Here is a 20,408-nt window from a genome sequence, read left to right on the forward strand (position 1 = left end):
GCCCAGCAGCACAGGTCCGGCGGCAGAGGAGGCCGGAGTCAAGCAGCAGCAGGTAAGAGCAGTTTCGAGATCAGGGAAAGGGACCCCGACCAGCCCACCTGATATCCTCCAGAGCCCACCATAGAGAGTCTGTAACGTACCTCGGCTCCGTGCCATGTCACGTGTGCGTTCCAGCGTGGAACACACCAGACAGGGAAGCCGCCGAGGGTTCCCTCCCCCATTAGGGGAGGTACTATGCGCTCCACGCTGGAACGCGGAAGTGCGCCGCGGACGCATGACGTCACGGCCGCGGCCTATTTAAACTGTCTATGAACGCTGCAGGGTGTTCACTATTGGGTTCGCAAGCCCAAAACCAACTCCAGGACCTCTTTGCTCCCAGGAAGCCTGCCTCCACTTACTCCAAGAGGACGAGCCCAGCACCCAGCACCCTGCAGACCAGTGCATAAAAGCGCAAGTATTTCTCAGTGCTCTCTGAGCCATCATATGGGACTTAGAGTTCGTCCTCTACTAGATTGGGAGTTGTGCATAACTTATGGACTGCCTATGTTATACTGCCTAGGGATCTGCATATGTAATATCTAGCCCGCTTAAACTTAGAGGTACTGTGAGATCCATAACCTGCGCTACATATCAAATATATATATATCCCGGTCTGAAGTTATATTGCGGTGACTAATTGCTCATTGGAACTAGGTACATTCCTTATACTTAGGAACCATCTGGCTTCCGTGGGGTTACGATCTAGTACCACCCACGCTACCTCTTTTTGAGTTCTTTAGTTAAACCGGCAGATGATGCAAGAACCCCAAACTCTCTGTCTTTGCAAGAGAGTGACGCCTGGGGTTCATTGACTGAGTGCCGCCCATTAGTCACACCTCTATCCCTTGAATCCGCAGTTGCGATCCAGACCAAGCTACTTGGAACCAGCGGCTGTGACAGAGTCTCAGATGGGCTGTGAGGTTCTATGGTGGGCTCTTCAGGATCGCATTCAGGTGGGCTGTGTGGGATATCAGGTGGGTCCTGAGTCGAGTGCGTTACTAAGTCCTGAGTCGAGTGCGTTACTAAGTCCAGAGTCCAGTGCATTACTAAGTCCAGACTCCAATTCATATACTGTTCTGCATTGCTGTATAATGTACTGCTGGGATTTGTAGTCCCATGTACAGAAACTAATGTGAATGGTTCAGTGTTCTCTGTACAGCACTGTGGTATATGTCAGAGCTATATAAATGTATAATAATAGTAACGACAACAAGCTGGTGGTGAACGCTGAACAGGAGGTGAAGAAGCTGCAGGAACTTTTCAGGAGGCTGGAGAAGCAGAACAAGCAGCTACAGAACCGAGCAACTGCACTGCTAGGCCACACATGCTGCTGCCACATCCCCTTCCTGCAGTGCACCAGCCGGGCCCAGCACACCGCACTTTGACTCATTTCTCTCCTCTAGGTGACTGGGGGTGCGGGGGAGAGACATGTAGGCTGTATGGGGCCCCATGATTTCTAATGGCGGCCCTGGTTCTTCATATGAGTGTACTCCATCATAACATCATTTTTGGAGCACTGCCTAGAACAACCAACACACTGGGATGCCTCACAGACCAACATTACTGATGCAAGTACTGGCAGGCTACATACACATAAAAGGTCAACATTAATTAATAAGTTGTAAGAGACATTTTGTTCATATGCATGATTCAAATCTCTACAACAAGTACAGTGTACAATTAAGTGCACCCAATATAAATTGTTAACTTTTTCAATATTTTTGAACAGGCAAATATTATGTCTTTATCCAATCAATGCCTACAAATAAAAGTGATATGCTTGAGCAAATAACACAAATTGATACGGTATATTCATTCCCATAAATAAAATTATGAAAATGCAGATTTGTCATGTGGAAAAAGTAAGCCAAGTAAGGTGCCAATGATCCTTGTGGATTATCCTAATTTAAAACTCAGACATCTAGGGTCTGGTGTTCTTTGCCTTTGACAAGTGTGATGTCATTATGCCAAAATCAAAAGAGATGTTTAGGGCCACAAAAAGAAGTTCTGGATGGCAATGAATCTGCCAAGGGATTTAAAAAGATCACCAAATTATTTGAAATCTATCATTCCTCTGTAAGGAAAATAATCTACAAGTGGCGTAGATTTCCATGACAGCTAATTTGTCCAGGACTGGCCTGTCCAACACATTCAGCCCAAGAGCCGATGGTCTGATGCCACAAGAAGTCTCTAAAGGCCGTGACACACTGCACGCAAAGCAGCGCGGAGCGGTGGCGCGCTGCCTTTGCGAGCAGTGTGTCATGTCACTTTCTTCTCGGCACCTCAGCTTGCGAGAGCTCGCAGAGCTGAGCGTGCCGAGATGAACAATTTCAACTTCAGCCAATCGGCTCGCGCGTATAAACCGGCGCAACGGGATGCGACGTCTGGCCGGTTGTTACAGACGAGCCGATTGGCTGAAGGTGCCGCCAATCATCTGACTGCATTCAGCTCACACACTGCACGCAAAGCTCCGTGCCGGAGAGCTTTGCTTCGCTCTGCACAGCTTCACGTGCAGTGTGTCACGGCCTTAAGAGCCCTAAAATGTAATTGTGTGATATGCAGGTAACTCTTGCAACAGTTGGTGTCAAATTGTATGCATCAACAATCAAAAAGAATGCCACGGGTGAACAGTGAAATATGCATTTATATCCTATGTGGCTATCGAAGAATACATATGGAATCATATCCTATGTGGCTATTGAAAAATAAATATGGATTTATATCCTATGTGGCTATTGAAAAATAAATAAGGATGTATATCCTATGATGCTATCAAAGAATAAATATGGATTTATAACCTATGTAGCTATCGAACAATAAATGTGGATCTCTATCCTATGTGGCTATCAAAGAATAAATATGAATATATATTATATGTGGCTATCAAAGAATACATTTATAAAGGTTTTGTGGCTGGACTTACGCTTGCAATGCTTGTCGCAGAGTGCAGATGCCCTCATGTCGCACAGCCTCAGAGATCCTTTGCTGGTGCTGTACACAAAGAGGTTGCAGTGATATGGATGAAATTCTGCTGCCGTGATCACTTCTGTCAAGTCTTCCATGTTAACAGGCTTGATGTCCACAATGTCTGATTTTAAAGGTTATTAAGGTAAAAAAAAAAACAGTCCATACGAATATTTTTTGTGTGCTGCTGTTAGAAGAAAAACTGAACTCTAGGAAAACATAAGTACGTGCTACTAAAACATCCTTACATATATTTTAAAATACAAAAAGGTATAGGAACCTAAATTTGCCTTCATATCAACTTGCTGTAATGGCTAGCATGGCCCAGGTCAGACTGGCAGAGGAAGGGCAGGCAGTGCCAGCCAATCAGATTCTGCTGCACTGCACAGTGCTGTTGTCTAACATAAGAAACTGGCTTACAGAAGGAGACATCACACATTTGACCAGTTTGCTGCTGCTACTTTATTGTCCAATCAGTGGGCTTGGGTCTCAGAGGTGACACCACTGTATTCCTTAACTGTAATAGTGATATATACTGTATGTCATATATATATCAATACACAGAAACACTTTTTTTTGATCCAAGCACAGACGTTTTCAGTTACATAGTTACATAGTATTTGAGGTTGAATAAAGACACATGTCCATCAAGTCCAACCTATTGTGTGTGTGTGTGTATGGGTCCCTGTGTCATCTCGTTATTAGGAGTACCTGTACCCCTGTATATTACCGTTTCTCAGGAAATCGTCCAAAAGCTTCTTGAACGATTCCACGCTATTAGCTGAAATCACTGCTTGTGGCAACGAGTTTCAGACCCTAACCGCTCGAACTGAGAAGAACCCCCTTCGCCCCTTGTGTTTGAATTTTTTTTCTACCAGTTTCAGGTGGTGGCCTCTAGTCTTTGTTACGGAATTAATCGTAAAGAGTTTGTTGCTAATGTCGCTATGACTATAGAACATTTTGTACATGAAAATCATGTCCCCCCTTAATCTCCTTAGTTCCAGCGTGAACATACCGTATATACTCGAGTATAAGCCGAGATTTTCAGCCCATTTTTTTGGGTGAAAAGTGCCCCCCTCGGCTTATACTCGAGTCAGCGCCAGGTGTCATCTTACTTACCTCGCCGAGCGTCGCGTCACTGCTGCTCCGGTGTGCGGCGCTCCGAGCGGGGTCATCTGGCAGTCTCCGGGTCCTAATTTAGGTGGCCGGAGACTGCCAGATGACCCCAGTTTACTACCCAGAGAGAGGGACAAAGCCTCTCTCTGGGGATCTGGGTAGAACTGTTTACCATGAGATTTGTATGATTAGGACTATATGACCAAACTGTAAGTCACTGGGATGACTAGTATTGATGACATGCGTGTGTTAGCATTTGGTACTGCTTTAGATTTATTTAGTAAATATGTACCGATAATGTGATTTAAAGAAGAACTCCGGGCAGAATAAATCTCAACCCTTGCAGTGGGGCTACTCCCGCACTGCAAGGGCTATGTGCTTGTTTTTGTCTAGGGACAAAAAAAAAACAATTATATACTCACCTGAACCTCGGACCTGGCTGTTCCCTGCAGCCTCGCTCCCCCCTCCGCTCCACTGCTCTAAGGTTCTGTGAGACATCATGTCCTATACAGTGTACTGGACATGAGGATGCCAAGGGACATTCCATCACTGGAGGAGAGAAGCTGCAAGGACCAGTCTAGCAGCCAGCTAGCTCTGAGGTTCCAGTGAGTATAACTTTGTTATTTTCGTCCCTAGCTGATAACGAGCACTCAACCCTTGCAGCCACGCTGCAAGGGCTAAGATTTCTGCCCGGAGTTCTTCTTTATGCACATCATTTTTATTTAAGATATTTTATTACTTGCAATCTGCTTCAGTGACATCTTTGTATAAGATGTATTTATTGCTTCTATATATAACAATACAGACATATAAACATCCTGTTAAAAGACTCTCCCAGGGAGAAATCCAATCAAATACAGAAGAGAAATATATTCATAACTTCTTCCTAAACCAGCCACCATAAATTTCCCTTCCCATTGGTTTTAAAATCATTCTTCCCCCCTAGGGGTCTCAACTAAAAAAAAAAAAACCAAGGAAAACGACAACCTAAAATCCCTCTCGTCCCTAAACCACCCAAAACAAAAACAAACTAAAAACACAAAAAACTCCACCAAACAAACAAAGAAGACACATTGGAAACGACGTGCAGTGAGGTTTCCCTTCGATTCACTGCAAATCCTCTCTTAGAGCTCAAAGCATCACAGCAACTTTTCAGATTCTCAAATGCGTCCTCAAATCTGCTGTAGAAGAAAAACACAGGTTGCTATGGCAAACTCCAACACAAAGCCACTTCCTCCCATTTCACAAAATAACCACCTACTCCTCCTCGCTGGAATGGCAGCAGAACCAGTTCCAGAAAATGACGAAAGCAATTTCCAGTTATCAGCCATAAGACGGCAACACATTAGCTGATGTGCGGGAAGAGTTACATTTAGCTTTGTTTAATGGACTTGATATTATTATGAAAGTCACTATCTTCTGTCTAAATAGACTCCCAACCCTGCAACCTGATTCCAAGGGACATTTTCCAGGGATTGTAAGAAAATGCTTTGAAAGGACAAACACGATTTTCATGTCACAGAAGTCTAACTGAGCCCTGTTTACATAAATGTTTTAAAAAGGAAATTTTACAATCACAATGTATATGGGCAGCTGACTAAAGCAGAACTCTAGCCAAAAATACATTAGCCAAAGCCCATTAAAAAGATTAAATAACAAAACCAGCTTTTTTTTTTTGCAATATTCAGCTTCAATCTAGAGATTTCCCCTGCTGTCCTGCATTGCATGTGAGACAGGCGAGGGCCCTCCAACATCCTGGGAGAGTTGTAGAGTAATGAGGAGGAAAGGCTGCCGGGGAAGCAAGGAAACAAGGTAAGTATAGATGCTTATTCTGTTCTCTGTAGAGTGACGTGCAATGGCGTCTACACTAGGTGAGGCATTTCCCGCAGTGCCCCTCAAACCCGGTCACCCTCCTTTGTGGAGGAGGGAGGAGCCTCCCTGTCTCCCACTTGCTCTTCACTGGGGAGGCATTGAGATAGATGTCCTCTATATATTTATTTTTCTTTTTTTTGATTGGATAGCTTGGGCCAATGGCGCTTTGCCATTGGTCCAAACCATCCACAGAGCTCAAGCCTCTAACAGCAAGTAGAGGCTGTTGCAGCTCTGGCCTCATTATTTTAGGTTACACAAAGCAGTGGGGAAGCCGGCTGCTGTGTAACCAAACTTAGCTGTCAAAAGCTGGATGAAGCGCAGCCTGTAATTAACAGGCAGCGCTCCATCCATGACAGGTTACACAGCGGGGAGGCTTGCCCCGCTCTGTAACCAGTTACAAGCTGCTCTAAATGGAGAAAAAGCTGTCAGCTTCAGACTTGAAGACAGCTTCAGAAGGCAACCTCAGACAGCTTTTTCCTCCATAATACTAGGTGAGGCTCTGCCTCCCCTGACGGCATGTCCCTGCTCTGTAGACCAGGGGTAGGCAACAATTTTAGGGAAATAAAAGTCTCATGAGGCATTCCAAGACTCTGACAGCCACAGGCATTACTTGTAGAGGCATGATGGGTAGGGATGAGCTCTCCCAGCCAATCAGTTGATCGGAGCATTACCTGACCCTTTGGGACCTATAGCTGTGGGACTGGGAATGCACCTGCTGCAAATGATTGGACAGGCCACTAAGCTCATTTATAGCCTCCACAAGTCATGCCTGTGGCTGTCAGGGTCTTGCAATACCTCATGAGACTTTTATTTCCACAAAATTGTTGCCTGTGCCTGGTCTACAAAGAACAGAATAAGCAGCTATAGTTACAGTTTTCTTTGCTTCCATGGCAACCATTGCTCCCCTTCGCTCTGCAACTGTCACAGTTTTGCATGAGCTTGGGTCAACTGGGTTCGCACCAAGGCCCAGCTCATCACTAATGGCTTCATCTCTTTCACTGGAAGTAGTGAGGCCAAAGCAGACAACCTCTGTCGGTAATCCAGTCTATCATTTATTCTACTATCAATTCACTTGAATGATGCAAATGTTGGAGCCTCATAACATTTCCATCCCATGAAACAGCTTGTGACTTCAGAGAACTGATTGATGAAAGCTTTTTGAGATGAGGCCAAAATGAAGCCGAACACTGCTGATTAAAACGAGAAGCTTTTGTTGCTTTCCTAATTAATCTAAGCCCATAGGAGCTCTAAACAGAAGCAGTCATTATTAAAACAGGATCGCATGTTCCTGAAAGTGTGGAACCTGAAAATAAATGACTATTGCGGAATAAAATTCTTTGTGATGGCACTCATGCAGCGTAATTGGGGAGAGACGCTATCGCTGAGGCATTATCCCCAAGTGTACGTGAAAATAATCGCTTTCCAAGAATGATGGCTCCGCTTTAAATGTCTCAAAAGTAATTGAATCTAGACATCTGAAGACTTACAAAGAGCCTGTCTTCACCACTAAGTATAATCAGCCATAATTGTGTAATGAGTAAACATATTAAATCTATAGACAGGTTGCATATACAGAAACCAACAAAGACTCTCCCTCTCTTGTGCGGCATGTAATGCTTGCTGTATCCATAATACAACACAGAAAAGGCTATTGAAAACATTTCTTCTAGAACCGTTGTAAGAACTGCTGGAGGACATGATACATAATTACCCAGCTAAGAAAGAGTCATTCGGTCACAACTGGGGTATCACTTGTAAGAATTCACCTGCCTTTTGACTTCTAAAGATAATAAAATGAAAAATATTGTAAAAATATAACATGGGAAATAGATCCCTGCTGATGTTTTTAAATATAATAATGTTTCAGTTGTGAATTGAAGTAGATCTAAACCTCAACTGGATGTGCCTTTAGTTTGATAAGGCACAGTGCATCATGAAGAATCGCCATATTCTTTTTTTTTTCCATATAATACTGTTTTCCTCCCTACCCTTTTCTACCCTTTTCAGCCATTTCCTATCTATCAGCAGACCATTTCTGCCTAATATGTATCAGCAAAGGCCCTTGTAGTCTTTACCATGAGGGCATGTGACAAGGTGGCAACAGTTGGGGGACATCGGTAGTGCCTGAACAAGGACTTCGATTGCAGGACCACAAAGTATTCTTTATATGAATTTGAAACAATTTTATTACATTGTAAAAGCTGAAATGTAGTATTTTTTTTAGGAGGGGGGAATGGGAGGGATATACAGTACCAAACACATTAGATATAATGTGTGCACTATTTTTGATCTTGTAGCTGCTAATCTTAATTCCAGTTACAGTATTTAATATTCCATTTCATGCCCAGGCACAATAATGGGGTATGCTCAGGAGTTAGTAAAAGTGTTTTCTTGAGTGGGGTAATTTGCTAATGTTTTATTTTATTATAAGTAAATTATATTGGAACGTATACACAGAGGACTACAGTATATACAATATCACAGCTGGTGAGTATAGAGTTATGCCACTAAGCAAATCAGAGACTTGAGCAGGAAGCAGTAGATTCTATATGTATCAATGGCAGAACCTCCCCTAATCACCAATCCAATCTGTCACTACACAGCAGCCTATTGCTTTCACATGCATTGAATGCAGGGCAAAGTAATAGGTTAATTTTAATGACTTTCATTTTAATGATGCACTAGCTTCACATACTCCCCTGACAGTCTGTTCAACCTCTGAGACATAAGAGAGAAAATGTGCCTCCTCTCCCACCAAACACTAGTGTTGTCACGTTGGAGGACGGAGAGTAAGACTCTTCCTTACCCAGATGTTCCAGGGACCATACAACATGTGGAGTGAACAAAAAGGTGAGTATGTGCTACTTGAGGAGTGGCTATTAAAGTGGACCTGGTGATTAGTCATATACATCTGTTTTGTCATACACATACAGTATGTATGTATGTATGTATGTATGTGTGCCCAGTTGTCCAGTCTATGTGGTATGAAAGGATACTGAAACTCCGGTCAGTGATGGCCAAGTGCCAGAGGTTAATTCTTAGATCATCAGCTGACATGTACGTCTCACAGTCGCTGTTGACAGAGATGGAATTGACATGATATGTGTGACCATTAGAGAATATCCTCCTAGGAGTAACTTCTACCATCAAATCCATTGGCTTTAAGACAGGCACCTACAAACAGAAGAACAAATGTTAAAAGAAAATGTCTTCTACAGGAAAAGCTGGATTGAGAGGGTGAAGTCTAGGTCTAGTTGTAGTAAAGACATAAAGGCAGGTTTAAGACACACGTAGGTCCTGGGCTACAATACTTCAATTGGTTCCCCAAAGGTCTAGCTCTAGCGGTAGTAAAACAGGAAGTAAGGGCTACTTTAAGACACAAGTGGGTTTTGATAACTCAATTGGGTTGCCACTGGTCTAGCGCTAGTGGTACTAAAGTAGGAAGTAGGGGCCACCTTAAGACACAAGTTGGTACAGGGCTACAATAGTTCTATTGATTCCCCACTGGTCTAGCCCTACTGGTACTAAAACAGGAAATGATGGCCACTTTATGACACAAGTGGGTCCTGGGCTAAGATGACTCATTTGGGTCCCCCCAATCATCATGAGATTCGATCTTTACATTTCAAACCAACTGCCCCTTGTTAGTGCATAAAAAACCTTTTAGTTCTTGGAAGAAGTATCAAAACTCTATTCTGATGTATTATATGTAAGCATTAATTTAGGCTCACCAGTAGAATTTAGGAATCTTTGTGATACATATTATATTGTATATAGTTTTAATCTGATCAAGAAAAACTACAAGCACAAAGATCTAAAAAATTGACAGAAGCAAGCATTGCCTTTAAAGTGTTCTCTTGGCTTCGTAAAGCATCAAATTCCAAATTTCTTCACGTAAGGCTAACCATATACATAAGAAGGCAGATAAAATATCTTTTCATAAATGCACACAATCGTTTTAGCTGACTATGCACTGTGAAGACATTGCTGACATACTGTAAGCCCTATCTTGGGGAAATGAAAAACCCCAATTCTGAATGATTGATTTTCTCCTCTAAGATCAAAGGGACAGGGGTTGTCTACAAAGCTCACATTGTGCCACAGATTGGCCATGTGTGATAACAAATACCCCAATATGTGCTTACCACCATCTAGCACATCAGCAATGATGTTTCAATCACAAGTGATGCTGGAAATCAGAAGCATCACTTGTTTTTATTAAGCTGTTGGCAGCCTAAGCAGGTAGGTTCTCTGCCTTGAGGGGCCTAGAGCAAATGCTGTGTTTATCTATTGATTAAAACAAATCAGGAGTTAACCAGGGGCAAGAATCAAATCATGTGGGTATGCGACTGGATTGCTTCATTTAAAAAATATATATATATTTGACACAGGGTACTCTGCATTACTGAAACTAAAATAAAACTGGTTAGTTTAACTAAACAAAAGGTTAAGATCTGCTGCTATAGACAATATCAGTAGTACTTGGCTCACAACCTCAAACCCCATATCTATGTGGAGCACAGATGAATATTTTTGGGACATGAAATTTTAGCGCTACATGAACAGGTCCGTGGCAGAGCTCCAAAGGGGAATGCAAAATCTGTATTCTCCACCCACACTTCCCAATAAAGTATATTAATCATTCTAAAACTGAGCACACATTACCAAGACTTACCTGTAATGAGGTCACTGTTGACAGGTCCTTCATTTTTCCTTCTTCATCTTTAAGGTTGTAGCCTTCCGGCCTTTTATCACGCTCACTGATTTTCCATAATTTGATTGTTTTATCTGGAAATCAGTAAAACATTAATGTTAACTGCAATCGTCCAAATCAATCAGTCCTCCACTTAAAGGGAACTAATAAAAGGTATGCTGGTAGGTTATTTGGTTCCTGTCCTAATTGACCCTGGTATGCATGTGAATGTACATATGTATGTATGTATGTGAGATAAGGACCTTAGATTGTAAGCTCCTTGAGGGCAGAGACTGAAGTGAATGTGCAGTAATGTGTTGAGTAAATTGTTGGCGCTATATGAATACCTGTAATAATAATAAATAATTAAACCTGTTTAACCTGCCAGTATTGAAATGTGCCACCTAGTAAGTATTCAGATTCTTCTATTGCAGGAGCAATTCTTGAATTTTCTTTTTGCTAAGTTTAAAAATCAAAATCAATGTGGTTGATCTAGAAATCCTCACAATGCAATACCAATAATGTTAAAAAAAGGAAAGTAACTTCTGCATCTTGTACTAAACGCTCTCTTAAAAAGTAAATATAGGTGTTACATGGAGACTTCCAAGACAATAGTGGTTAGCACTTCTGCCTTGTAGCACTTAGGGCTCCCAGTTCAAATCCTGGTCAGAACACTAGGTAGGGATGCACCGACGCTAGTATCAGTATCGATGCCGATACCGAGTATTTGGGCGAGTACTCATACTCGCCCAAATGCTCCGATTCTTACACCTGATAATGGAACTTACAGTCAGAGGAAGATTTCTTCTGAGTGGCAGGGTCGCGAGGGAACATGGAGCTGGGTTTCTGGCCAATCAGATAGCCGGGCGGCGGGTAATTGCACGCCGCCCGGCTTCATGATTGGCCGGGAAGCAGCGCAAAGCGTAAAGTGTATGATGAGGCTTTATTTTAGCTTTGGATAGAGTGGGGAAAAGTTAGACTCTAAGTCATGCTTTTATTGCTCTCTATGTCCCCCATGGGAAGATTCACCGCACTATAAGTCCTGGTGACCGCTGTCAATGGGATAAAAAGTGATGAGAAATCAGACATCCCAACTCTCCCGTACGTTCCCTGATGCTCGCCAGAGAAACATTTTATCATTTTATCTAGCAGAGTAAATCTTTCTAGGATCACCTGCTATCCGCTGTTACCTGTTTTCTCCCAAAAAAACAGCAGATAGCAGGGAAAGCATTAGCTCTTCTGCTATCTGCTAATTCCCCTGCTATCTGCCACCCTCCCTGGGGGGAACTCCCAGAAATGAGTTATTGCAGGTTGGGATGTGTGTGAAATCCAAAATTTTAGAGCTGTCATCAAATAAAAGGTGAGGGTATATCATCCAATGGGGACACCTGTTTGAGAACAACACTCTAAAGGCTGGCCATACACTGCTCTATTTTGCTCGTTCAACCAGTGGGCTGAATGAAAAAAATAGAGCAGCTTCCTCCATCAACACTAGGAGTTTGTCGATCGAGGAATCCCCGCTGTTTGCATTGTTTTCTGACAACGGCTGCAGTGCTGGCTCCTGCCATAATACCCAAACAGAGCCGGCAGCTCATTGGCTACCTACTCTGTTCGTACAAAGATTTTCTGGCTGGCTCCTTTGATCAGCTGATCGATCGATCAATGCCGGCTGAAAGGGTGCCATCAGCGGCACCCACTGTACAAATTTCGACCGGTTCCTCCAGAACCGGCCAAAATTCGCACAGTGTATGGTCACCCTAAGAGTGAAGCTCTCCTCACTATGGGGAGAATTTTTCTCACTTCCTCTTGTGTCTGCAGGACAGGAAGTGGAAGGAGATCTCAGCAAGGCAGGTCTTAACCCTTAACCCTTCCATACTCTATCCAAAACTGAACAAAAGCAATTTTTGGCTATATAGACATTCAATGTTCAGTTTAGACAAGGGCGTTCGTTGTGAAGCACACAGACAGTTAACTCTTGCGTCTGTGGAGGAGCCTCCAGCACAGCATACTAACAAACATTATTTTCCATTTCTAGCAGCACGGTGAGGCAGATGATCTGCGATCATACCATTTGTTGACAGAAGGGAGTGGGCTGCATTCTGCTGGGGGAGCCATTTAATCTTGTTAATTTTTTCCTCTATTTCCAAGCTCTTCAAATAATCAAATTCCGGCTCGTGGCTCTGGAACGTGCTGTACACATTGTATTCCCCTTGACTGTACGGTCCATTCTTACACTGCGCGGGAGAAAAGAGAAAAAAAAAAAACATCTGCCATTCGTCATCAGAACAATGGTATTATTAAAGGACAAATGCCTGTGTTAGAAGCTGTTGACAGAAGCTGCCATTATGCCACTCACGGTCACAGTGGTCACAGTGATACTGAACAGATGCTTTACTAGTATACAACCTTCCATCAGAAGAGCACTGGTCGAGCCTACTTTTTTGTGGTATAACACATGGGCATGACTGTAGAATAGGGGCATCTCTTTGCATTACGTGGGGGGTGGCACAGAGAACGGGTAGGAAGATGTGCAAGGTCCATACACATCTCTCTGTCCAGCATATAGCAACCTGGGACACTCTGGCCAGTGTCTCGCCCAGCTCCTGGCAACCAATTATGTCACTAGTTGCCAAGAGCTAAGCGGGACACAGTCCAGAGCATATAAACTCCACCCCTCCTTGGCCAGAGCACCAACCAGCCCCTCACAACTACCCCCCACCAACACCGGCTCAGGCAGCAAAAAGGCTAGGGACACCACCGGTTGCAAGTCACAGCACACCTATTTTAGGCTTTTTTTTAATTATTTTAACCTCATTTGGTTCATTTGCATGACTGCACAACCCTGGCCAGTATGCAGGGCCGGCCTTAGCCCTTTAGGCGCCCTGAGCGAGAAAGCTTTACAGTGCCCTTGAGGGACCACACCCCTCAGTAATCACACCCTCAGTGGCCACACCCATTTCTCCAATACCCGCACCATTTAAAGCCTCCCATTTTGTTAAGCCCTAAGGAAACAGATAAAAAAGTATGATAAAAATAAAACTTTTATTCGAAGGTATCAAACTATTTGGCACAATATAAGTATTCTTATAAAATAAAACAACAGAAGGCAAACAAGTGGTAAACAATAAATGTCAAACTAAAATAGAGTCTATAAAACGTGTCAGGATGTCATGCAGACCGCTTTTTTCAAGTAAGTGCATCTAGAAAAGTAAAAACAAAAAACAGAACACAAAACCTAGACTGCATGTTAAATAGTGCAAACTGTTTACTAAAACAAAGTGCATGGTGCAGACTGTTGCATGTGTATAATACACTAGGTGTGTGTCTGTGTGAGGGGTGTTGTGTTTTTTTGTTTTTCTTTTATTATTTTTTATTTATTTATTATTTTATTTTTTACTGAATAAATTGAAGACACAGAGTTCTCAATCTCTTTTTCTGGAGCCTCAGCAATGAATGGAATGCACTTAGTACAGAGGCTTCCCATTCATTCACAAACTAGAGATAGTAAATATTTACTATCAACCAGTTATGAATGGATAGAGGCCACTGTGCTGAGTTGCTTCTACCCATTCAGAAACCCATGAATGAACAGCAAGTGATTTAAAGCACTTCCTGTTCATTCATAACTGGGGACGTAACAGCTAGGCACACCCCAAAGGCCAGTCATGCCAGTATGTATACAGAAGGCGGAATGACAGCAAGGGGTCCCATGAACCGAAAATTCACAATTACCTGGACATAGTTCACTTCAGTTCTGGGTGAGCAACTCTGGACCTTTAGCTGTTCTTTTACTACAAATCCCAACATGCCTCTGCCTCTGGGAGTCATGTAACGCTCAGTCTTGCAATGCCTCATGGGACTTGTAGTTCCACAACAGCTGGAGGGCCGGATTTGCTCACCCCTGGCTTAGGCATTCAAGCTACAAAGCCCTCCAGTGTAAATGTGGCCTAAAACATACCTCAACCCCAAATTTTGTTTTGATTAATTGTGTACAGAGGGGTGAAGGGTGGGAACCTCAGTCAGGTTGTAAATGCTGTCTGTGTCCACAATTGGAAGATTCCCCCTTACTTCTTTAAATTCCTCCTCACTCCATTAAGTTTAACCAGACTGATTGTAATAAACTGCTGGATTGTAATAAGCTGAGGGAACCCAGACATTGGGTCATGTCATACGCATCTCAGATACCTGTATACATGAGGGTGGGGAGGCTGCGAAGCAAAGAGAGATGTTAGGACAGCAAGAAATGTGCTGGCGTGCGGGGTCTGAGCCAAGAGCATTGCCGTTTCAAAACTGAAGTTGCTGCAATAACAGTTTTTGCTGCAGAAAAAGGAGCTGTCAGCTTTTCCCATGATGACAGCCCCTGAACTCACATATAGGAACGCCGGTCTATCCTTACAAGATGTTTTACCTCAGGCTCCCTCTGGAATATGACAACACGGCCGCCCTTGTCCCCAGTCGCCAGCAGCTCTCCAGTGTGATTAAACTCAACTGTAGAAATGATATCAGCTGCAAGAGAAGAATGCATAGAAGAGGCTCATTAATATACAACATCCATCATAATATTAGTAATACTCCACGCTGGCTTGTCACGGTAAAAGTATGATTTTATTTTTAATGATTTAAAGCTCAAAACCTAGTAACATATATGCAGTCAGATGGACATTGTTACCTCCATGTCCCTCCTGGTACAGTACTTGTGCAGGGTGTCTAAATATGGCAGTCCAATAGGCACTAGCGTTAGACCTAGCGCTCCAAGTAATCAGCACTTGGAAACAGACCTGGTTAGACACTACCCCTCCCTTCTATGCAATACAAGTTTGTGTAAGAACACTTGTGGTAACAGACGTGGCTATTACTTTATTTATACCAGCATAGAGCACTGGAGTGTGAGGGTTGGAAGCAGCATTTTCACTGGGAATAAAAGATAGTCTAAAGTAATAAATATATAACTAGTCATTGCCACCTTATCCTGATAACCTGCAACACATTCTACTACTTCAATGGAATGCACAAAATCCAAGGTACACTTGACTATGGATACCTATGATGACTTCTATGGCAGAGGAGTTTATACTGTGGAATAATGATGTTTCACGTTTGTCAGAGGTGAGAAAAGTATAAGGGATAGTTTAATGCCAATAATATTAGCAATGGGTGTCAGGGTTTTAAATAACTTTGCTTCTTAGTATAGTTTGAAATTATATAGTTACATGGGGTCAGCCATTGTTGCTCAATACATATACAGACTCTGCTTCCTGCTTTGCATTATTATACACTGGTTGTGTTTTACTGCTCCTGCATACAATTCAAGCCAGTGTGTCAGCCGACTGTGAAAAAACAATGTAGTCCCTGAGTAGCTGAATCCCTATCTCAGTGGTGGTTAAGAAGGGACTGCAAACTGAGTGTTTGCTACCTCTAGTAGCTAATCTGAAGACCTTTAAAAACAAAACAAAAAATGTAACCAGGTATGAACACTAACACGGCTATTCACAAAAGGGTGAAGAGTTTGGAGAAGGCAGGAGAAGTGATCAATCTAGGGCAGCATAGTTGTGGCCTAGATTGTTCACTTCTCCTGTCTTCTCCAAACTCTTCACCCTTTTGTGAATAGCCCTGTAGGTGTGCTGCAGATGCCCAATCTAAATGCTTTGGGTTTGTATAGTATACCCAACCTATCCTCTACCCCTGCAGCTCTCCATTTACCACCAATTCTTCGCTGTCATCTTGACAGCCGGGACTTGCTTTATTTACACAGATCTTACTGCTCCTGTGTAAACAGACACACAGAACAGAGTCTGCAGTGTCAAGAAGAGTTACAATGAAGTAATGTTATTATGGCTTCATTGTAACTTCTCTGGTTCATTCATTGCAGATCAAAGGGGTGACCTTTATTTGCCTAGGATGTCAGTTAAAAAAAAACGTGCAAGAAAAAAAAAACCTGTTTCTAATTACCCCCCTAGAAACCCCTCGCTTACCGTAAGTATTACCTTTATCGTCAGGAATACCATACCAGTTGTTTTAAAAATAATATAAAATGAAATAAACTAGCAAACTGCATTATTTTGGTATAGCGTTTGTCTGTAGATTGCATAGAAAATAAAATAATTGTTCAAGACAATCCCTGGAATTCATACTGTATATAAATTCCAGCATCTGTCTGTGACAAATGTTGCAACTAGGGACCGATTCATGAACCTGATGGAAGCTGATACATGAAGCTAATAAAAGTAAATAAAAGTATGAAGCTATCGTCATGGATGCATGGTGGAGGCTGGCACTGAGGCCGAAGTGTTCATACGGGACACTCCATCCCCAGTGCAGGTCAGCAACGCTGAGCCTGATCAAAACTGACAGACGCAGTGGCGGAGGAGCTATGTGGCGGGGGCTGCAACCTGATGACGAACTAGAGATTAGTTCCCCCTGAAGTCCGCTTCCCTTGATGGCGGTAGGTGGATTTCATAGTTGCTAGGACTATGGAATCCGCCCACTGCCATCTGCTGTCAAACACAAGGCAAGTGAACCTGATTGGAAATTAGTCTTTCAGAATCCCAATCAGGTTCAGCCCACTGCCGGCTGCTGTCAATCAGAAGGCAGGCATACCACATGGGGAACTAGTCTCTCAGCTTCCCCATCAGGCTCTGTCCACTGTCATTCATGATTGCTAGGAGGCTTTTATATTATGCCGATATAAAAAAAAGTCTTGATAGGTGGGTGTCAGCCTGGAGGAGTGGACGTTCCTAGGGAGAATGCATTTGTACGCAGATTGCCCTCGATAACTTGAGGTCAAATTACAAACATCCCTAGCAATGTCCTGCTCTTGGTGTTTCTTCTTTGGCCAACTTATGTTTCTTGTTTTAGGACTGTGATTATAGTAGGTGCATACTCACTTTCAGTAAGTATACTGGCATGGCCATTTCAATATCCACAGAATGAAAGCAGACAAGCATCTAGAGTAAAGTTTGCTTTATAGTTTAGCAGACCTGAGCTGGATTATTTCCCCCCAACAAATCTGCAGAATCATTTCAAGTGAAATAATAAGAATAGTTTATTTTGAAACATTTCCATTCTACGCTCCTTAAAATGAATGCGTAAATTTAACTTTTGATTCTTTCATTTTCTTTCGACTGAGTGACAAGATCTATGGCAGCTGGGAGCATAATGGGGGACATTTACCAACACCAATATGAAAATGCAGCAGCTTATGCTAATTAGAGATAACACAATGTCGGATTGGAGCTTTATAGATCTTAATTATCATGCTCAGCAGGAAGGAAGCCGCAAACATCTGCACAGCTATTCTCTGCTGGGATGTCATTTGCCTTTTACCATGTTAAACAAAGACTGGAAATCAAGAGCATCATCTGCAACCTCATAAAAATGATTTTATCAGAGGAAGCTATGTGCAGAACCAAAACCTGCTGTATCTCAAGATGACCTGCATGTTGTATTCCCTGCAAGATAAAAATCTGTTTACTTGTAACAAAATAAAGCTGATACAAACTTTGCATTGGTACAAACATCTAATTAGACAATTTATATAACTACATGTGGTCTGAGGTGACACAGGAAGCTGCCAAGCTGGACAAGGAAATAGGGTGTCACTGCAATGTGGGAGAGGGGTGAGGATCACTAGATTGGCTAAATGGGATTGATACTCATCTGGCAGGTAAAAGTTCTTATACATGTATTTCAACTGTGTATTTAGAAGTTCTGGGTCAATTAGATTTTTTACATTTTCAAACTGATGTGTAATATTTGTTTTTTTTAACTATATATATACACTATCTTTGTGTTACAAATAAATCTTTGGTACATGACAAAGGACTCCTAAGGCACCTTGGTTTATCTAAAGAGACAGCACATAAATAACTGCCTGCCTTAAGGCTGGTTTCGATGTAGCTGTCCAACAAGAAATAAATCTTGTGACTGATTCACCTGTATGTAAATTGCAGCTTGAGCTATTGAGCTCTGTGAGCTATAGGCTTTTTTACAACAGGCGGTAAGAAGATACAGGTAAACATGAATAAAGAAGCCCAAGGCTCCAGACAGTGACTAGATTGAAGAACACAGAAAACCTATATGCACAATGTTATAGTAACCTGAACAATATACATTTTTAAATATGTTTTAGCCCTTGTTTACATCTCTGCAATGCAACATCACAGAGGTGCTTCAGAGTGTGCTTGTGTGGTAAGCAACCCATTTATTTGAATAGGTCACCATGCAATGTGGTGTGATAAAATGCACGTGATAACTAGGAACTTTGGAGTGCCATTAAGGAATAATGGCATCGCAGGTCACTTAACACTGCAACATGCAATGCGGAATAGTATATGACTTGTGCACTCCAGCATAGCATAGATGTGAATGGTTCCTTAGTCCAGGTCATATTAAAAAAAGAAAAAATGTATACCCTTGTAAAGTCCTGACACTTGAGTAAAAAAATACTTGCTATAATGTAATAATTTGATTCAAACCAGACATTTGCCTGACTGTACTTCATGCGTTAACCCGGAATGGATATCAGGCAAATGTAGCAGTGGCCAGAATTGGAGTAAGTCTTTGAAGAAGATCTTTTGTGCTTTGTTTGTAACATAAATAGCAAAGTGTATGACTTCTTAAATTAAAACATTCAGTTTAGCGACATATTCACTTAAATCCTTTTTCTAATTAAATCATTCACATTTCATGAACACTATTATCATTTTGGGATCCAGTTTTAACTTCTACATCTGCCTTCAGGCCCTCTTCACATGATTTTCAGGTCCGCACCAGGTGCGGATCTGCAGACGCGGTGCTATGTGTTTTGCCGCGTTTTTGATGAGTTCCAGTTAAAAAAAAAATTGTATTTTTTTTTGCTGGAGTGGGGCTGTCAGTATGTTAGCTGCAGTGCAGTGCGTTTTTGCCACGTTTTGCGTTTCCGGACCATTTCCTGACCGTACAAAATGTGACATGCAGTATTTTTTCTGTCGTAACCGGAACGGACTGCGCACGTAAGAACTGTAGCTCATAAAACACATAGGGATACATTGGGATGCATATTTAGTGCAGGAGCGTACGGATCAGGTCAGCACAGAAAACGGACGTTGTGTGAACAGGCCCTTAGGGATTTTTTTTAGTTAATAAGAATGTGTTTTATATCATTTATATACATTTAGAAGCATAAGTAATGTGTTTTGCAGCATTTCCATTCCAAATTAATATCTCTTATGTCAACAAGATCCTAATTTACATTTTAAGTTGGCAAACTAAACAGACTGTTATAGACTATTGTAATGTGTAACAGCACAGGGGTGTGGACATTTTTGAAAAAACTACTTGTCCAAGGGCTAAAGCGGGGGCCAAATCTACTTGTACCTCATAACAATCTACTTGTCCCAATACAAAAAAAATAGTTTTAATTAAAACTAGGGATGCACCAATACCGGTTTTTGGGTATAGAGTACCGATATTTTGCTTACGGTACTCACCGAGTATCGGTGCTTCCGTTTGTATGGAGCAGGCTTCCCGGCAATCAGGAAGCCGGGCAGCGCGTAATGAGATGCTACCCGGCTTCCTGACTGCCAAGGAAGCCGACTCCATGTTGTTTGGCCGGCTTGATTGTGAATGGCTTGGAAGCCGGTTTCCCGGCCAATCAGCATCGAGCCAGCTTCCTGGCCAATCAGAAAAACGGGCGGCGAGTAATGACCTGATTGGCCAGGAAGCCGGCTCGATGCTGATTGGCTGG

General features: G+C 42.4%; 1 protein-coding gene across 3 annotated transcripts in view; it reads right to left on the bottom strand.

The window, feature by feature from the left end:
- PPP2R2C (protein phosphatase 2 regulatory subunit Bgamma) overlaps nt 1-20,408 on the bottom strand; it is an 89,006-nt gene that overhangs the window by 10,769 nt on the left and 57,829 nt on the right. For all 3 annotated transcript variants that reach the window (XM_018561420.1, XM_018561419.1, XM_018561421.1), the window contains 5 exons: nt 15,093-15,190; nt 12,753-12,918; nt 10,667-10,779; nt 8,988-9,165; nt 2,963-3,127 (listed from right to left, as the gene is read on the bottom strand). In XM_018561420.1, the coding sequence (XP_018416922.1) occupies nt 2,963-3,127; nt 8,988-9,165; nt 10,667-10,779; nt 12,753-12,918; nt 15,093-15,190 (720 nt within the window). The remainder of the gene's footprint in view (nt 1-2,962; nt 3,128-8,987; nt 9,166-10,666; nt 10,780-12,752; nt 12,919-15,092; nt 15,191-20,408) is intronic.

The sequence above is a fragment of the Nanorana parkeri genome, unplaced genomic scaffold (assembly GCF_000935625.1).
Source record: "Nanorana parkeri isolate BGI_ZX_2015 unplaced genomic scaffold, ASM93562v1 scaffold523, whole genome shotgun sequence".
Taxonomy (NCBI): domain Eukaryota; kingdom Metazoa; phylum Chordata; class Amphibia; order Anura; family Dicroglossidae; genus Nanorana; species Nanorana parkeri.